The sequence below is a fragment of the Seriola lalandi genome, unplaced genomic scaffold (genome assembly GCF_002814215.2).
Source record: "Seriola lalandi dorsalis isolate HSWRI2012SDOR001 ecotype SW California unplaced genomic scaffold, Sedor1 jcf7180002054686, whole genome shotgun sequence".
NCBI classification, from domain to species: Eukaryota; Metazoa; Chordata; class Actinopteri; order Carangiformes; family Carangidae; genus Seriola; species Seriola lalandi.
Window position 1 is genome coordinate 461279 of NW_019525239.1, and position 21307 is coordinate 482585.

Genomic DNA, 21307 nt, shown 5'->3' on the forward strand with positions numbered 1-21307 from the left:
GCAGGATCCTATTTCTGTCAGAATACTCCAGCTAACATATTCGGGTATATCAAAACCGGGTTAAGGGCTTGTCCTCAGGTCTGTACTACAAAGCAGGATTTGAGGTTATCGAGGTAACTTCAGGTTTAACTCTGGGTTTTCAGTCCGACGACGGTGGTTCACTTATTAGCAGGGTAAATCACCGTGGTAACTTATGCTGAACTCCTTATCTGCTCCGGTGCAGGTTAACTTCAGAGGATCAGATCAAAACATGTCAACAGCCAAACAACTGACCAATCAAATCACTGGGAAAACTGAGTCATCATTCCTACAGGATCCTGACAGGGACAAAAGAGTTTACAATAAAGTGTTCAATAATAACGAGCAGTAGATATTTATATAAACCAGTGGAATCGTTTTTCTGCTTGAGTGTTTCCATGGGTCCACTATGATTTTAAAACAAAGCTTCAAAAAAAGGCACAGAGAGTTTATCACATCAAATAAATATATCAAAACTAGTCTAGCTTCATTTGAACTGAACACAGATTCTTTAATCCAACAGGATTCCTGACAGTGATGAAGCTTTTACTCTCTTCTTCATCACTGCAGCTCAGAACAACATGAGGAGAAATAAAAACAATGATCCACACACTGTTAAATATTGATCCATTGTCCATGATTAGAAATGAAAATTTCAGTCAGACTGACTCATCAGACATCAACTACTTCTCTGTTCCTTTCTTTCACTCCTCTCTGCAGCAGAAACAGTCAGTTTGTTCATCATCAGACAAAAGAGAAAAATACTCATTAAAAAACGTAATAATAATTCATGCACTTACAATATATCCTTAGTCAGATGTTTATTGAAATTATATTTAGACATAATAATAATAATATGTTTTTTTATTCTAGTCATGTGATCATATTGTTTACACTTCATCTTGTGGAATATCACTTTTGGACGTGATCATAACGGAACATACCAGCAGGTATCAGTGTTTGTTCTCATATCATATTAAGTACTTAATTCTTGGTTCTGATGATGTTCCTTATAATTAACAACTCTGCCTCTTTCTCATGAAAGCGCTTGTAAATGGACAGGTTCAAACTGAGTGAAATGACCCGGAAGTATCTGAGCAGCAGCCATGATCAGAGTTGGTTGATAAGGAAATGAGCTTCAATGCTTCCTATCTTATCTCCTTTAGCATAGGAAACACTGGACCTTCCTTTATGAAAGGAAAGGAGAAATACTTTCCCACAATTCCTTGCTACAGCAACATTTAAGGGACATACCATTGCAGTTTCACCACAGCAGACCCACATACATGAAGAAACATCACAGCAGCTGTTTTATGCTTGTGACAAAATCCAGAACTGATGGAAATCTTTGTCTGATCTACTGAAGCCCAAATCCATAAATATAGATTTATTATCTTTACTTCCAGTCAGCAGTCATCATGAAGAACAAGCTTATTGAATTTATAGTTAACAATATTGTCATCATAACAAAATACTATAGTCTATACATAAATGTTGTTTCACTAAATCCCCTCCCATTGTGTAAAGCACTAAAACTGAATTTTCTCTACTTAACAAATGTATAGAAATGTTAAAAGCACCTATGACAGGAAACAAAACTTGTGTCTGAATTAAATTTATTCTTGTCCCTTGCTCAACTCCTTGTTTCTATGCTGCTCAACTTTCTCTACTTATATTTTCCTTTCATATCATCTTATTTCAACATTTCAGTCCAGTTTGATTTGTTTTTATGGTTAGGTGTTATAAATAAGTAAAAAAAGTGCAGTCAGATTCTATCTGCACCGCGATTGTCTTTTAAGTCCCTAAGAATTATCCTTCACATCTTTTCTTGACACCTTTTCTTGACCTTGACCTTTTCTTGATCTTTTCATGATGTTTTCCATTAAGGTTGCAGAGAAGATGTTAGAGAGGAGATTGCTTTGTTTTTTCGACTTCAGCCTTGAGGTCAGTAAATTTTCCGTTTGTCTTTTCCCCCATTCAGACATGACTCCCTGTATGTCCCCTCTTCCTCAAAATGGCCACCTGCAGCACAAGAGCAGTCCCTCTTTGGGTCTGATCCAGGAAGAGACAGAAGTCATCAATAGTATCATGGGTAATGGAGTTTCCCATCCCTACTTTTTTAAAGTTCTTTGTAGAGATTTGTTGATACTGTAGCATCCCAGGAGCAGGTGTGTAGGAAAGCCTCCCAGCATGCTCTGAGGCAACAGATTGGTGTGTTTGTGTTTGTTTGTGCTCCTGCAGAGGGACAACTGTTCCTGTATTTGTACAGTGTTCTATGCGGTTACACCAAGAGTGATGTGTGGGGACAGTTAGTCAAGATCCTCCTGCCTCACAAATCCAGGGTCTGATTGAACGATGCTGTGTCTGTAACCAACCCACAGATATACTCTGCAATGTCAAATTGTTTTGTAGCCGAGGACCCAGGATTGACAAAGTAGTAAATCAAATAGTTCCAAAAAAGAAAGGGTGCCACTTTACAATAAGTCTACACTTATAAAGAATTTATGAATGGTTTATAACTAGTTTATTAATTAGCTTGTTAACACTTTATAAATCATTTATACGTTTTTATAACACATTAGATATAAACGGCAACAATGGCCTGTTGCTTGCCAAATAGTGAGCCCACATGTATCTGTACTGTTCAGCCTCATATCTCATTAGTTACTGAGCTTTCTTTGTTTTTCTCCACCATCAAGTGTTTGTACCTGCTGCTTCTTCACATATTTGTATAAATTATGATTCATATATATTATAATTCATGCTATCAGATTGTTTTACACAGTGGATATTAAAATGGAGATGCTTTTTTCTGGTTTATATCTTCTTTAGGACTTTAGCATTTCAGGTAGTTACAAACATGTATGAATCATAAAAGAAGCCTTATTATAAAATGTAAAATACATCATAATTTATTAATAAGTTACAATGAGGCTCCTTTCACCAGTTATAAATGGTAATAACTCATCAGTAAGAATAATGAATAGTAAGCCTTAACTTGATGTTGCCAAATAGTGAAGCTGCATCAATATATGAAAACTGTGTTATAACTTGTTTATAACTGTTTGTGTATTATTTATAAAGCGTTAACAACCGAATTAATTACTTAATTATAAACCATGTATAAATCCTCTATAAGGGTAGTCTTATTGTAAAGTGGTACCAAAGAAAGAGATAAATATACCGTGTGTAGAGATGTGTAAAATGTGATGGTCACATAAGGAACCAACGTATAGAATAGACAAAAGCAGAGTACCAGATCACACATATTTATATAGTTTTTAATTTGGTAATAAAAGAGTCGATCATTAATGAATGTCATTAATGGATCCCCGGGATCTCCTACATGGATCCACAATTAATCAGTGATGCATAGAAATAAGATGAAATAAAAGCATTAACTCCAGCATCTTGGTCTGAAACACTTTATTGTCAATTAGTTCAGCTCACACAGTCGACAGTAGATCTGCTTTGTTTCCATGTCACTTGGGTGTTTTACCTGTGATCATGTGACCACTGGTCAGGTGTGTGGTAACAGCAGGTTTATTCCTCATCAGCATTCAGAATAGAATGGTCATCTCTTGTGGACACACAGCGCATGCTCTGTCCGAAAAGACAGCATCACATTAATGTGAGGATTTTTACCGGCAATAAAACACATAAAAAAATAATAGTTAACTTAATAAAACCATGGCGAATTTTATATAAAACAAATAATATTCAGCCTGACCAAGCCAACTCAATTTATATGTACTTTTCAAGTTCATAAACATTATTTTGTCCACAACCACTCAAAGACTCATTACCTTATGGCAAATCTTCCATCGCTTTGAGGATTACCCATAATCCTTTTCCATTACTCCTTTGCTTTGTGTTGCAGGAACAGGTTTACGACAGTAGATGGCAAAGATGTCCCATTTAGCAGGATTTAACCTGAACCTTTTTTTAACTGATGTTACAATTATACCTGTGTGTCAGCATTTGTTGTCTTGTTACTGGTCCTCAGAGGTCCCCCATGGGACAGTCTCTGAAGCTGAAGGGGGTGGAGTCCCAGCTCAGGAGGAAGGGGAGGATGACATCAGTGGGACTCACTTTGTTTGTGAGACTGTGATTCGCTCAATGACCCTGGAGGAGGCCCCTGACCACGCCCCTCTGAGAGGGCCCCGCCCGGGGACAGGTAAAGGAAGTCTTTTATTGATGTCCCTTACTTGTAAGTCGCTTTGGATAAAAGCATAGGAAGTTCTGGAGACATGTCACTGGTCTGAAGCTGTCTTTTAAATGCTGCTGGTTTTTATATTGTCATCAAATTTGATTCTAGGACTTTTATTTCCCAGCAAACATGAGGAAGCGGCAGAATTAGATTTTTAGAGGAAAATATAAGTAAAAAAAAAACCCACAATATATGTAATGTCATTAAAATAACAGTATGTTGGGGCGTTGCGTGGCGCCGTGGGTTGAGCAGGCGCCCCATATGTAGAGGCTACAGTCCTCGCTGCAGTCGGCCCCGGTTCGAATCCAGCATCGGACGGCCCTTTACTGCATGGCTTTTCCCCCTTCTCTGCCTCCCCATTTCCTGTCTCTCTCTACTGTGCTATCATAAAGGCATTAAAATCCCCCCCAAAAAAAATAAGAGTATGTAAAGTAATAATCTAAAAACTGGTCGTTTTAAAACCAGGGTGCAGTCATACTACATATCATGGTGCTGGTAGTCTTCCAAACCTGGACATTTCAGTCGGCCAGCAACTCATGGAATTTGTTATGGGATTAATGTTGAAAATATGAACTCACTGGGTGGTAGATGATATTCTTATCAACTTTTTCAACCGCACAAACTAACGTTTATTCATCATCACAGCTTTTGCTTTTTTTCCAGTGTATCTGTCCACTTCCTGAAACTCAGTTTGAGCAATGCACTCCAGTGGCACTCCAGCTCACCAAAACTCACTGAAGTTCATTCGTAAAGAGGCTATTACCTACAAGAGAGCAACAATATTCCCACAGTGCTTTGCTTCCTCAGACCCTCTAGCTGGCAGGATTATTACTATTTGAGCGACTCCCTCCCTCTTAGAGGTGAGATGTGATTTAGTTGTGTTTACATGGTCTTCTATAAAAAATTATAGAGAGCTCTCTGATATGTTTTTTCCTGAACTAGTCAGAGCACGAAGAGTAGGAAATGGGAATATTTTTTTCTGTGCTTGATTTTTTTTCTTAAATTTCTTACAAATTATAGTGGTGTTGAGAAAGTTAAATTTTGACTTGTAATAGATTTTTAAGTTGCACTAATCAATAATTTTACATTAATAATGACTCAAATTATTTTGTGTAATGACTGTTTGAGAGCTATCGCTTGTTCAGCTCATTGTTTTGGTTTTACAGCCTGTAACTTGACTGTTTTGATTTACTGTCACTCTTATCAACCTGGTTTCCAGCAGCAGCTGTGTATGATAAATTCACTGTGGTGTACCTGCTCAGCTCCAAACTGTCATCACACACAGTAAGTGAGTGAACTAGTTTACATTTAGCACCTGAGAAGCTGGATATTTCCCTGGAGTTAATGGGGAGGAGCTAAAAGGAGTAGATATTAGGATATATTGGACACATGAATGCTGAAGTTGCGCTGTGTCCCCATACAATATGCAGTGAGGAGAAGTTAAATGATATTTTTCAGAGGCAGAGACAGTTCCGCACAAGCTAACTAGAGATATTCTGATGAAGATGATAAAGAGGAAGGCCAACTGGATGTAAACTAACACAAACAGTCCATTTTACCAGAGATGGGCGACATCCATTAAAGTTAATACAGAATGTGTTGTTCAGCAGCAGTGTGCTTTTCTTTCACACCAACAGCTCTCTCTGTTAAAGAGCTGTTGTTTATCCACATGCAATGTCCCGACTAACATTTCCTACCATCTTGTGTGTTTGTATGTTCAACATTCTTCCCATGATACATTTTATTGTATGAATACCTGATGTGCTGGACTGAAACATCTGTCACTAATTAGTATGAAGTACTTGTGGTGGTAAAAACTAGGACTGGTCAGACATGTGAGCAAATGCAGCTCATGAAATATGTCAATGATTCAAAGCTGTTGTGACACAGTCGGTTGATATACCTCGTACTCACTACTACAGTGTGCCAAATCTTCTTTACTTCTACATTGATATTTCAGATTGGATTTCTTTGCCTCAGTCTGAGTGTGAAAGAGAAAAGTATAACAGTACATCATCCTCCTTTTGCTCTTAGTGGTGTGTCCAGCTGCTCAGGGCAGCTCCTCCTCCTGTGTGAAGAGTAAAACAATGAAAGGAGAGGAGACCCCAGACAGTAACCCTGGCAGATCCAACAACACCCTGAAACCACCAGCTACACTGAAGGCTTCCCTCCCCTCCCCACTGAAAGCCTCCCTGCCTGCTCCCATGTCTGTGGCTCAGACCCCAGGGCCTGGTCCCAGCTCAGCACCCAGCTCAGCACCCACCCTGCTCCACGCTTCAGCTGGTGCCTCCACACTTCAGGAGAACACAGCCACAGGTGACGGCCGCAGATAGAGTGGTTGAGTTGCTGACATGAGATTAGATTTGACCTCACATTTCACACCACGTTTCCTGATGTTTGAATCCTGTGCAGAGATGCTGCTCTGCTAATAAACAGTAACAATAAAACTGCTTCTATTTAGGTAGGTAATTACCTCAAGTCAATACATTGAATGATAAATTACAGACATAAAAAAACAGAAATAGAATCAGAAATTATTTCATTTAAAGATTTTAGCTTCACACCAATGACTCATGACTTCACTTGGACTTCAGTATTTTGACATGTGATAAAGATTAAAACTGTGTAGCGAATCAGCTGTTCAAACTGTGTTTGTACGTGTACACCAACAAATAATCACATTAAGATACTCAACGATGTAGTTTCTAGTTTCTATTTTTTGCTGGTTTAACCTTCTCAAGCAGCAGGTTATATGAGCTGTAGCTGATTAAGGTTAATAGTGTAAGTAAAACTCACTGTTCTCTAGTTAATATTCACTCTGTAACACCACTTTAATATCATTAGTCTACTGTTTGTTTTGTACAGTGGTGACTCGTCTCTACTGAATATGTCAGTGTTGAATTATTCCAGTTAAACTTCATTGTATGCATTGATCAGCTGGATAGTTCTGAAACAGGACTTCCAGTATTTACAACTAGCAAATAAAAATAAAATTATAAGGTGTGTCAAATAATCTACAATGGTTTTTTGATTAGTGAGATACATATTCAATCTGCTGCTCACCTCATTTTCAGTCTGCTACTCAAAGCTTCAGTGTTTCTGCTCGATTCAGTCTTTTAGTTTTACTCATTAACTTCTGTTGCAGCAAACATTATTCCTGAGAGATTGATGAAAAAGTGGAAACATGCTGTATCTCACACTGTTAAGGAAAATGATCAAAAAGTATAATAATATAATGGGTTCTTCCCTGGCACATGCTCCATCCCCCCATCAAATTTGCAAATCGGTTTAGTATTTTTCATGTAATCCTGTTGACCATCAAACAAACAAACAAACAAACATGGGTGAAAACATAACCTTCTTGGTTGAGGTAATCAGTATTTTTTTGACTTGAAAAGGAACATTTTAACTTCTTGGGAATGACACACTTTGTGTTTCTTTCCAAGACTTAGATCAGGAGAAATCTCATTTATTAACACATGCTATCTGGATGATTTAATCTGTACAAACACAGAAATGTAAAAACAAGAAACTGTGGTCTTTATTTATATACTGGAACTATTTGTTGACAAACTACATCAGGGAGCAGTGTTTTGCATGATGTCCAGCGATGTTGTCAGGTTTACAACCACTGTGCCTGTACACAGGCCAAAACCAAAAGCTGTGTTCACTGACTGGCAGCCTGCACTGTGTCCAGAGACACTCCACAGAGGTGCTCTGAGATAAACTCTTCCTCATCAAGAAATTGTTCTTGCATGTAAATTTTAATTTCTGCTCATGTATGGGTTAAACAAACGAACAAGATGCTTTAACTTGTTGATGAGTGAACATCAAAGGTGTTGGTCAGTGTATTTGTGAACTTTAAACAGAGGCAGGCTAGCTGTTTCCCCTGCTTCTAGTCTTTATGCTAAGCTAGGTTAACCACATCCGCAATTCAGCTCTTAACAGACATGAAATCGATGTTGATCTCATTCTTAGTAAATAAAAAAAAGTGAATAAACATCTTCCTCAAAATGTTATTGAATTAATCTGAATGGCTCACAGTCCAGTCCATGTGTTCTGACTAAAACAGCCAATCTTGTACTTATTTAAAAGGTCTTTTTTTTGGCATTTTAAACATTTTATAGCAATATTCTCCCCTATATTGTCATCCCCCATATTGTCAGTGAATACTCTTCATTGTCTTGACCCCATTACAGATGAGGCTGAAGAGTCCCACATGAAGAGCATCTGTGTGGAGTCCAGGGTGAAGGAGAGAGAGAAGGAGCCAGAGGACGAGAAGGAGAAAGAGGGAGAGGACAAGAGAGAGGGGACAAGAAGTCGCTCTTCCTCCACCTCTTCAGAGGATTACATCATAATCCTCCCTGACTGCTTTGACACCAGTCGGCCACTGGGGGAGTCCATGTACAGGTATGTGTCATGGGAATTTGTGGTGCCTGTAAAAACTAGTTACATTTACAATAAACATACACAACTGTGGCTTTTATTTATTTAAAAATGAGGTAAGAGAATCCATCCTCTGGATGGCGGATGTTTCCTTCCCTTTAATCTCCTCTCATCCTGTTGCAGCTCTGCTCTGTCCCAGCCTGGTGACATCCCCGTCAAGACCACCACAGACCCAGATACTTCATCTTCTGACCCCCCAGTCAGTACTGTGGAGGGGGAGCTAGGTGATGCGAATGAAGCCACTGCAGCTCCAGGGACAGAGTTGTCGGGTACCAGTAGTGCCAATGACATGCTGTGTACATCTCAGACATTGGATGATGAGCCGCTCACACCTGAAGTGGTGGCACCACCTAAAGCCATTTTCACACCAAGGTCGGTATGAATGGTGAGGTACAGACAGTCTGATATTCAAGACAGGCCCTTTATATCTAACTCTGTTATATCAGTTGATTGTATCAGCCTCTAAGCTTTCTGACCAGCTCTCATTTCACTGTTGATTTCAACCACCACTTCCTCCATGTTTACCTGTCGTCTGGATACATTCAGTCAGATGTCCATTTCCACAGCACTAATTCCAACAGTACAGCAACAGTCATGTCATACTCATCACTCTGCTCTTCTCACCTTCCTTTTTTTTCATTTAGTGTTTGTTGCACTAGTTGTAAATGATTGAAAATGTCTTGCTCTTGACTTTGTACAGTCCAGAGAGCAGTGGAGAAACAGATGTTGATGCTGCTGCTGCTGCTGCTGCTGCTGCTGGGGAAGGAACAGAGGGCTCTGAACTATACCAAAATGAGTACGGTAAGCACATCAACAACACTTAGGACACTCTTATACATCCAGCACAAAGTGGCACCAAGTGTGACACAAGTGTCTTTGCTAGGTTCAAACTGATGCAAAAGTCATTTTCCCATCCAGCGCCCATGTTGTTTAAAAAATGAATACACTCTGATCTGATATGATCACCTGAGCTGGGTGGGTGTGTTGTTCTTAGTCAGGTCCAGTCCAGTCAGGTGCATTGTTGGCGAATTGCTATCTTGAGGCAGCAGAAATCCGTTTCATTATTGACCAGCAAAAACCTGGTCTGAAGTCAGTTAGCTGTTATTTTAAGAACACATCCTGACATAATTGTAAGGCTCTCTGCTGAGTTTTATGGAATGTGGATTGGTCCAAAAAGTCTATTTTGACATCTGCGTTAATATGTCAAATTTGCACATCTTAAGACATTGGTTGGTTGGCATCAACATACCAGCCCCTTAATGACAAAGGGGATATGTTGAGCTGTACAGTATGTATGCCTACATTGTGATCATGTTGGCTCTTGGAAGTATGTACATTTGGGCTAAGTACAGCGGCACGAAAAAGTAAGTGGACCCTTTGGAATTACCTCCATTTATGTATAAATTTGTCCTTAAATATGGACAGTTTTTGTACATATAGAAAACATCATTCAAACTATCACAGTGCAGGTTGGAAAAAGTATGTGACCCCTCGGCTAATGGCATCAACAGAAACTAACTGGAGTCAGGATTGATCAAACCTTGAGTCCAATCAATGAAACAAGATTGGAGATGTGGGTTAGAGACACTTTGACTTAAAAACAAGACTAAGACATTTAGAATTTGCTGTTCACAACAAACATCAGATGATGTGAACCAGGCCTCACAAAAAATGTGAAAGGGTCACAGAGTCATCTTAAAAAGTTTAGATCTTCATAAGTCCATAGTCACACAAACTGTCTATAAATGGAGATGCTTTAGTTCTGTTGGTATTCTGTCTAGAAGTGGACTTCCAGCTGAGATGACTCCAACAGCACAAAACAGATGATCAGAAACATTAACAAAGAACCTCAGTGTTACAGCTAAAGGCTTAAAGGAATCATTAGAGCTGGTTAACATCATGGTGCATAGTTCCATGGGGCATGGTGTCCTGCCACAGACACCACGGAGGAAGCTCTCCAAAAAACATTGTTGCACTCCTGAAGGTTGTCAAAGAGCACCTTTACAGTCCTCAATGGTACTGGGAAAATGTTTTATGGATTGATGAAACTAAGGTTGAATTGTTGGGGAAAAACATGCAGCTCTATGTGTGGTGTAAAGTGCACTGCATTCTACATCCCAGCATCATCATCCCAAAGGTGAAGCAGGGTGGAGGGAGCATCATGATTTGGGGCTGATGGACAGCTCCACGTCATCAAGGGGAAAATTAATGAAAAAGTGCAAACCAAACATCCTGAGAATATGTCTGAGCTGAAGCAGTTCTTTAAAGAACAGCTACTGGAAGAGCTGGTTTGAGGTTATTAAATCCAATGGTTCACTTAATTTTTCCACAACCCCTGTAAATGTTTAATGGCTGTATTCATTAAAGACACGAAAGATGATAATTGTTTCATACATATACCATATATATATGGTATATGTATGAATATTATTATTAATAATGTCAATAATTCAAACCTCAATTCAGTTTGAGGTTGAATGGGGAAATGTTTCTTCTTTTGAAATGATGGTGGTAGCACCCAAATTTAAAACCCATAAAAAGCTGATGACATGTCATATTTGGTCCTCTAAACACATGCAAATTTGACATATTAACATAGATGTCAAAATAGACGTTTTGGACCAATCTGTGTTCCATAGATTGCCGTGCAGAGCCATTACTGTGTTTACTTTCATTAAATCGCTCAAAACCACACCTGGCTACACTATACCCACACACCTCTACATACATCAGACTGATCTGTTATGACTTGATATAACATGGAGATGTCTCAGCATTTATTATTCAGATTTCAACTGAGGGTTCAGAATATTAAACTCATGATGCAAAAGCATTGCACCCCCCTACCTTTAGTATTTTGCACGTGGGCCTGTTTGGTGGGATCCTACTGTTGAGGTAGACTACATGCACGCTTTCATTTTGCACACAAGCAGATCCGTTTCTTATGTGGAGAATTTTTTTTTTGTACCACATCCATCATTATAGTAGCATTCTGCCAAGGTGCAGACGCCTGGCTTTCAAAGGGAATAGGAAATGTCCACTTGTCCAATGTACTCTAGAGAGTCTACAGAAACATTAGCAGCTATTTTTAGCTTCTTATTTATAGTGATACAGACACTTGTTGAGACATATAGACATGATTACAGACTGTATGTTTGTGGATGGATGTGTGATTGAGACTGGGATAATGTGATGTCTGTTGTGTCACAGCCTCTGGTCCCGAACATACTCAGACAGATGATACTGAAGCTACTGAGGACACAGAGGACAACCCTAAGGACCCCAGGTCTCTCTCTCTCTCTCTCACACACACACACACACACACACACACACACACACACACACACACACACACACACACAAACGCACACATGCAAACACGCACACATGCGCACACACAAACTATGTTACTATGGATAATGTATAATAATATATAACACAATATATTTTATAATAAAAGAAGTACTGTACATTTTAGCCTACGTCTGGTGTCATCCAGCATATGATAATGAAATCATCTCACTTGGTGTAAATGTAATTGTTGTAATCAAGATGTGTTGCACCAAGACCTGGTCATCTGCACATCTTTGCCTAATATTTAGTTCTAATAGCTTGATAATGGTTGAAATATTGTAGCTGGCGACCACTAAGATGCTAGCAATCCAGTACATGCTAGTGCTAGTCAGTCACAATAGCTCCCTGAGCTTCTTCCTGTTTTGTGTATAGTCATCACTGGCAAGATGGCTGGATATTGTTAAATGGCATTCATTTCAAGTTCACTGAATTTGAAGTTGTGTATATCTACTAATTGCACTAATGCCACTGGAGTTCGCTGTGATACTTGGCATTTTGAATGTGGCTGTGAGCAGGCCTTAACACTATATAAAAGAGCAGAGGTGGGAGTAAGTCACACATATGCAAGTCACAAGAAAGTCCCAAGATACTGTGGTGAGAATCAAGCAAGTTGAGTCACTGCTGTAAGTGCAAGAAATCTCTCAGATCAAGGAAGTCACAAGTCAAATTTTACGAAATCCTGATGATCGGCTCCAGTTACCAAATTTAATCATTTAAAGACAGAGGTCATGAAAAGTTTAATTTTACTTTCAACATTAACGAAAAGTGTTGCAGCAGCTTTAACCTTTAAATCTGACTGATATTTGACATTTTGTGGAAATGTAGAGTCCAGCTGTGTGACTGCAGCCACCAACTGCTATAATCATTATTATTAGTCTGATCATTATTATAATTACCTCCATCAAGGACGTTCTGTTTTCACCTCTGTCTGGTGATTCGTCTGCAAAAAGTACTGAACTGATCTGCACCAAACTTGGTGGAGGGATGGGGGAGGGGCCAGGGGTGCAGATCTGGTGGATCCAAAAAATGTTTTATTCCTTTTTTAATATGTAGGATTGTTTGGCCTTGGTGGAGATATGAGCTCTACTGAGCTGAACTCTTCTAATTATTACTATAACAATACATCTCTATGTGGAACTGGCAGTGTTATGTTCTCTTTCCTCCTGCAATCTTAATTTTAGTAATTCTGTGATTTAGCCCCTCCCTATGAGAGCTGGTTTTCAGCCATTGCACTAGAAATTACTCAATCATGTTTAAAAAAAATATTTTCCTTATCTGAAAAACATCTAGAAAATGTAAATATTTAATAACAAAGTCAAGTCCATTTAAATTTTCAGTCTCATGTCATGATACCAAGTCAAAGTCAAGTTGAGTCTTTTATCAGTTTTAGTCAAGCAAGTCTTAAGTCCTCAGATTTGTGTCTTAAGACTGACTTGAGTCAAGTCATGAGAGTCATGTGACATCCACCACCTCTGTGAAAGAGAAACAAATATCTAAAATGTTGATTCCATAAATGGGTTAATCCAAGGAATGAAGTCACCTGTTATCATTTACAAGCTCAAATTGGTTACTAATACTAATTCAGTTATTGTCTACAGCTGTGGTTCCGTTTTACAGTATAAGTTTATATATAACAAATTTGAATCCACAGTAATGACCACATGACCTCAACCCCAGCTTAGAAATGGGACACACAGCCAGTGCAACATGTCTGGGAGGTTATGATGGGGAAGATGTTTTACAGGCTTATTGGCCCCTGCAAGTGAAGTGGCCATTCAGGTTTTCTATTGAAATACCAAGGCTTTCACAGCAGATGTCACATTTTAGATGTTTGTCTCTCCTCAGGCACCCAGGTATCACCAGCGGCCTGGTGAAGGGAGCTCTGTCAGTAGCTGCTTCTGCTTACAAAGCCCTGTTCACTGGACAAGGCCCCACACAGGTCAGCAAGTAGTTTATCTAATAATCTTATTTCATAACTCATATTTTATATCTGTGTAGTCAAGGCATTTTTCTTAAAGTGCTCAGACCAGGGATGCACCTAAAACGTTTTTTTTGTCCATGATCCAAATCTGAGCCTTCTAATTGAAGGTATCTATGGATACCAAGGCCAATCTGTATTTTCCTCTTGCCATAGATTATGGATTTTGTCTGTTTATGACACATAGAAAGGACAGCTACAGGGCGACACTTTTAGGGGCACTTGTTTGGCAAATATTTCACTACTTTGAGTATGACAGAGCTGCTAATGGTAGCCTAACTCTGATCAATTAGATGGGGTGTACATACAGAACAAGTTTCCACATAACGGGAAGATAACTTCCCAAACTGTAGATGCCCTATGTTTTCTTTTAAAAATCTGTAATTCCAGAAAATAATTGCAGCATGGTTTGCTTCTGGCCTTGCAAGTAATACTGGAATACTACTGTAGCTATGTTAATTAACTGAATATGCTATCATTAATATCTAACATTGGAGAAAATAAGTTTAATCAATTTTTAAATTTTTGCTCCTTAATTTTAAGCTTAACAACAGTTTTTCTTAACAAAGGATTTCAAGGACCCCCCCAACACACACACAAAAAAAAAGAAAAAAAAAAGTAATCGCCTACTGGAAGATTAGCCTGGCTCGCTTCTTAGTGTGGTTGCATCTCAGCATCTTGAGCGCTGCTCATAGCCAGTCCTATGAATAAACTGCAAAAATTTGTCAAATCAGCAGGTATATCTAACAAATATACTCATAATCCATAAAATTATTACTGGTACTACTACCGGTATAATTGAATATAAACCAAATGACAGTATCAAATAATGCAAAAAAATGTATAATTACATTCACAGGGTAGACTAGTCTTTCTCCCAGGGCAGCTGGGCTGCGACGGTGGGAAGTGTTGACATAGAATCTACGTCATGGCAAGCAACGCTTGAAGTTGGGGCAAACAGTCAATTGTTAAATTGGTCTTTTCACATACAAGTGAGACATTTGTTTTCATATAATCAACAGCAGGTTTTATGGACTGATCAGATCTTGTTCCCATGCAGCCTCCAGTCGATGCATCAACCCAGGACACCATGATGGCCGTGTTGGTGGAGATGGGCTTTGGGGACCGGCTGCTGAACCAGCGGCTGCTGAAGAAACACAACTATAACCTGCTGGACGTGGTCAATGAGCTCGTTCAGATGACCGACAATGACTGGTACTCCACACACTACTGACACAAGAAATGAAGTCGTGAAGAAGGAAGAAAAAAAGAGACAGAGAAGAAGAATGGATGAAGAAAGAGGAGCACAGATGGGAAGAGAGACATTCATTTCTGCTTATCTACCTTTTTACTTTCAGTCCTTCTGCCCATCTCTCCTCTGACTGGTCCAATCTTCTCTATGACTGGGACCTCTGTTATCATGAATTACACCATCAGATACCACCTGTCTGTGGTATTACTTTCAGTGTAGGTGCTTTCTTTGCTTATCAGTTTAAGAGAGTTGATGAAAGAGATATGTTTAGAACAAGAGGAGATTCACATCACAGTTCACTTTGTACCAGGACAGTTAAGTCTTACATTCCATGTTGAATTTATTGAATATTTTTGCTGGATACTAAACAGTGTTAAGTTCTGATATAGCCTACTTGCTTTTAATGAGACTTTCCTGGGTGATTGAGTGTTGGTGGTTTGGCTCTGATCTGTTCTGCTGCCCAGTCACACCCGAGGGTGACAAACTTTTCTGCATGTCCTACCAATGTCCTACTATCACTACTTGGAGGGCTCTACTGTATCTGGTGAGCTAATGACTTATTATGTCACAACAGCTTCCCAAGCTAATGGGACATCAAATTTGCATGTTTAAGTTCACCACAGTTAAACGTGATGCAAAAGTTTTACCTGGGTTTAATTACAAGTGAATAAACTGACTACAGAATTTCCATTGAAATTAACTGTCACTGCAAAATGCTGGTGTGACTGAGCCTGAAGATTTTAGGCTTGGGTTTGGTCCAGGTTTGGTTATTTTTAAATTTAATGTAATTTCTTAAGAAATTTCTCTCTCTTTCTCTCTCTCACTGTGCCATCCTCTGCATTCATGCTTTCATGCATGTCAGATGTTTCAAGTAGATACACAATGCCCAAGAGTGTTGCCAATGCCTAGTAATAGCCAGACAAGCCAACAAAAGTAATAGTAGTAATAGCTCAAGTACACAAAAACATAGCTTTGGTTCTTTGGTCTGGGTCACAAAATTTGGCAATGGTAGTTGAGAGATATGGGTACCAGACAGGTTCAGGTCTCTGTTTGGGCCTGTGCAGAGCTAATCTAATCATTCAGGTTGGGGTTGGTCAAAATGTTGATACATGACAACATAATATAAATCTGTCACCCTAACATTTATACCTAGGTATCTTTTCATTTTAATATGTCTCGTTTTATTAGGCAGTTTATTGTGGGCAGTGTGGCAAATCATTAGCAGAACTGTTTTGTGACAATATTAGATTTGTATGTGACTTGTGATAAATGTGATGAAGTCTCTTGATTTGTCATCACTGTATTAACCAAAAACAGACATTTCCATCTGGTGGTTTTATGTGTGACACTTCAGTTAATTATCAGTTATGAAAAACACTTTACATATGCCATGATAGGAGATATCATCCACCTTGCCCACACCTAATTACATTAAGTACACAAGCAAGTGTTTGAATAATGCCATTAGCATTGGAGTCACTTATCTACACATTCATGTTTGTACAAGGTGATTATCTATGTCCAAGTGTCTTAAATTTTGGCTGCATTTTTATGAATATTTATTTTGTTAGTTTGTTTTGTTTATTTTTGTCAGTATCACTGGAGAATATATACACAAGTTACTGTATTGTGTGTGTAACCAGCTGTAGATGAGTAGATGACCACTGAAAGCAGAAAAACATTCCCCTACATCTCTAAACGTAAAGTTACATGACACAGGGACCATTTATTCAACATAAAATGTAACTGTTTCCTACAATTGACCTTCACTTCTATCACGAATTGTTGTCTTGATGGTCAAACATCTTCCCTGATGTTGTTTGTTGTCCTGAAGATGCTAGTTGATTTTCTGTGTCCCCTGAACCCTGTGGTCAGACTGAAGGTCTCAGTGTGCTTCAATGAACTAGTTCGTTCAAGCCCTTTGAAACCTTTGCATATGTTGCTAATTGCAGTATTAATTGTGCATAATTATCACATTGTCCATTTTTTTAAGTCAGACTCTTCCATTGTGCCGTACGACAGGAGATCTCATCTGGTTTGGTTGATTTGAAACAAACACATTTGACTGCAGGCATGAAAACTCCGGCTAAACAACCACAGTCCAGTTTCAAGTGACCTCTGCTGTTCATTTGTCATGTGAAAGGAAAACACACCAACCACAGCAATTAAGAGTTTGATACGGGCTTTATGAGCTTTCAGCATGTAGCAAATAATTTGATAATCATGGTAACACATGCACTTCAACATGTGTGTTTGTGGATTTTCTGTGATTGAAGAAAATGGAAACCAGTTAAACAGAAATGCATGTCCATTCCTTTAAAAAGTTAAAAAATTAGGTGAAATCTAGAGGCTGTAATATTGTGGTAAATAGTGTTTCTTTTACATCATATTTCTACACGTTCATATTGATGATGATCCAATGAATTCTTAGTTTGAAGCATACAGAGGACTGAAGTTAAAAATGTTTCACTCACTGTCTTTCTCTTCTAAAATCACACAGAACACAGGTCTTTACAAAAGACTGCTTAAAGTGGCTGTTAAGTTGAGTTGGATGGGGAACATTTAGTGACTTCAAACAGCTCTGCTGGGTTGAATCCCTTCAGCAGAGCTCATTCGTGTACATATCATTTGTTCTGTGCTTCTTCGGAGTGGTGAGGCGAGGGAGCTGATGTTCTTCCTTTTGGCACAGCACATTAAGAATATGTACAGTATGGTCTTTCCAAACTTTAACTGGAATCAAACAGTGTGTAACAATGTGAAATGTGTTTTTGTTTTTTTTCCTTTCCAAATGTGTGAATACAGAATCACCTATAGTTGGAAGCAATGACTGTCAGTTAACTTCATGAGTTAAAGTTAAGAATTGAGATTGCTTCAGGTGTTTTTTTTTTTTCTTTGAATGCTTGAAGGCTGATTGGAAATGTAAAACTTTAGAGCTTTGGATGTTGTATTTTCAGGCTTATTATGTGGTGGTTGAATTCGCTCTCCTGTATGTGTGTTAGTGTTATCTTTTGTAGGAAATGTTACCAGATTGTTTGAATTGATTGTCTTGATTGATTGTCTTTTTGTTTGCACATGAGAGGACTTGAAGGATTTGTGGTTGGAGTTGAACAAATGGTTTAATAAAACAGCACTTGTTGTAGGATTATGATAAATTGTGTGCATACCTGATACCAGTATCAGATTTAGCACAGAGACGCTAACTGTGTATTTTTGTTTTGTCTGCAAATTCAAATAAAAACTGCTGTCTTTAGAAAACTATAGACACTAACTCTGCAATGAAATGAAGGAATACTTCAGTGTTTATATTCACACCATTTCCACTCATGTCTGTCCACTAAATATGAACCTACCATAGCCTTTAGCTTAGCTTAGCTTAGCATAAAGATTGGACATGGCAAAATAGCTAGTACAGATCTGTCCACAGGTAAGAAAATCCACCTCCCAGCAGCTCTACAGCTCAGTAGTAAGCAGAAGTCACTCTGTTGAACCAAGAAATAGCCCAGCACATACCCTGTGTAAAACAACAATAAGGTGTCTGTTCACTTGTTACAACCTTTTACACTGACTAAAGCTCACAAATGCACGTTATATCATTTGTTTAGAGGTGTTTGTAGATGGTTTTTGTTTCCTTCAGACAGAGCCAGGGTAGCTGCATTTCAAGTATTTGGGCTAAGCTAAGCTTACTGGCTACTGGCTGTCAAAAAACGTCCTTTGTAACCAATGTAAGATGTGAAAGTTGAAAGAGAATTCATTAGGACTGCAGTACTACAACAATCCAACTGCATGTACTCTAGGCTTTGTTTTTTACACCAACTTTATTTAAAGGGGACCCCAGAACCATTTCTTGCTACGTATATGCGGACTATGCAGATGCATAGAGCCCCCGCAGCCACTAGGGGGCCCCAAGCTGCAAGTTCAGCCTTAATACATTTGGGGAGAATTTAAATTATCTGTCTTTATTTGTAGCCAGCCAAGCCCCATCATGTGTTTAGTGAAGCACTTATAATTTCAAAAATTAAATCTAGGATATAAACAAAACTAAGCTGCATTGACAGGGAAGCTGTGGCTTGTGTTTGTGGAGTAATCAAGTCAAAGTCATCATTACCCTGTCACACAATGAGTGATGTCTCCCGACAGCTATGATGGGCTGGGATGGGAATTTTAGTTTAAAATGTTAAAAAAAATGAACTAACACTATCAATAGTATGTGAAGGAGTAACAGATGGTGTCATGACCAAGACCTCCAGCAATTATATTTCAGAGATATCTACTGAAATGAGCATGCTAACCAGCTAGCTTTGTCCCAGGTATTGTTGTAATACTACTTTATGATACTGCTGGAGACAGCTCCGGTTTGATGCCGAGAAAATTTTGTCATCTGCTTGATCACAACTACAGCAAAAAGTATCTTGAGTGCAGATGACAAACACTTTAAGTGGCATAAATGTATGATTGATGATGTTGACAGACAGCGATTTCGTAGAATTTAGCCTGTTCCTGGGCTGTTGACCAGCTACATGCGTCAGTAACTTTTTTTACAAGTTAGACAAAGAGACTGTTTGATCCATAACCAGCAGGTTCAGGATCCACTGCCTAATAATGTATTTATTTGAGCATATTCATATCTATCCCTAATATTTATTATACACACAAAACAGACCAAACATGTTTGAATATAAAGAACTTGTATGATCTAAACTAACTGTCCTATCACATGTTTGTCTGTATCAGACCAGAATTCCAATCCAGTAGTTCCCAGTGATGGACCAGCACCTGCCTTTTCTTCTGCATCTGGCCTCATCAATCATCAACAACCACATTACAGTAACACCTTGGAGTATTATCCCTGCACAGAACACATATTGTCTATACTGTGATCTTTTGCACATCCTGCTCAGCAGGGATTTTGTCAACACTTTTGTACAGTTTTTTTCATAGTTTTATTTTTGAATATGTGCATCTATGTCAGTGGCGGCTGCTGGTCTTATAAGGAGGGGAAGCTCATTTTCAGCCTATATCATAAAATGTGTCCGTTTATGTATATGTTAATTCGCAGAGTGACAGAAGAAAGTCGCCAAACACAACGCTAGTCGTTTTTAACAAAGACAAAGTCGCTGAGGATCAGTAACGTTTCCAGATCAACTCCGAACAACGGAATTAAAAACTTGAAATCCGCTGTCAATCAAAAAGGGACTCAGCCTCAGACAGATCATCCAATCATCATGCAGAAGCCGAGCGTCCGGGCCAGCCCACTGTCCCATAGACCCCCAGAGACGCTGAGCGTCTGATGGGCAGGACAAAGCCCAGCATTTATCCAATGACCGTCTAGTTTCGCTGCAGTGGAACAACCCACTCTCTGCTTCCCCATTGAAGTCAGGAGACGCTCGGCGTCTGCACTGTGTAAAGCTCTGTGGCGCTGCGGGGATGAATGGGAACAAGTCGTGTTGGTTACCTGTGATAAGGAGCTGATTCTGAACAAGAGATGAACGTGTTCTAGCGCATATTTAGTCAATAAAATGTACACACCTGTGAACTGATTCACCTGGCAGCCTAAAGATGCTCTTTAATTTAATAGTTTTATCATATATTATTATCATCTCCAAATAAGATGTTTTACCACTCCCCTTTTAATATGTAATGCAGTAACACATTTACTGTACTACTACTACTTTTATTGTATTGGCTATCAGTTAAAAAAAACATAACGATACCGATAATCGGAAAATGCTGAATATAACCACCAATAATCAGATAGGCCGATAATCGGTCAGTTCCTAGTATTTATATTGATTTTCTTGATAATAACAAATGTTGTTTTCCCAAGCTAACTGCATCATTTTTTTCCGAAATCTCCAGATAGCAAACTTTGTTTCAGACTGGTCGATAATTATTTAAGGATCATGGATTAGGGTTTGTTTTTTTAAGCAAAGGTCTTAAAGCTACTTGGAACAGTGCCAGAAGTGAGTGATAAGTTATTAATGTTCAGCACTGAAGGTCCCAAGATTGGCCAAAGGTCTTTTTAGAGAGCTCAGCTGGTAGAGGGATCTTA

The 21307-nt window shown here is 38.8% G+C and overlaps 1 protein-coding gene across 4 annotated transcripts in view; it reads left to right on the forward strand.

The window, feature by feature from the left end:
- The window catches only part of nbr1b (NBR1 autophagy cargo receptor b), a 62536-nt gene extending 43997 nt beyond the window's left edge, over positions 1-18539 (forward strand). For 2 of the 4 annotated variants that reach the window (XM_023422844.2, XM_023422845.2), the window contains exons 15-23: positions 2000-2110; positions 4025-4195; positions 6263-6544; positions 8428-8638; positions 8798-9046; positions 9375-9475; positions 11885-11960; positions 13874-13967; positions 15067-18539. In XM_023422844.2, coding sequence (XP_023278612.1) covers positions 2000-2110; positions 4025-4195; positions 6263-6544; positions 8428-8638; positions 8798-9046; positions 9375-9475; positions 11885-11960; positions 13874-13967; positions 15067-15240 — 1469 coding nt within the window. In that variant the 3' untranslated portion in view covers positions 15241-18539. The remainder of the gene's footprint in view (positions 1-1999; positions 2111-4024; positions 4196-6262; positions 6545-8427; positions 8639-8797; positions 9047-9374; positions 9476-11884; positions 11961-13873; positions 13968-15066) is intronic. The other 2 variants (XM_023422847.2, XM_023422846.2) reach the window with 2 other exon arrangements.
- The last annotated feature ends 2768 nt before the right edge of the window (positions 18540-21307 follow it).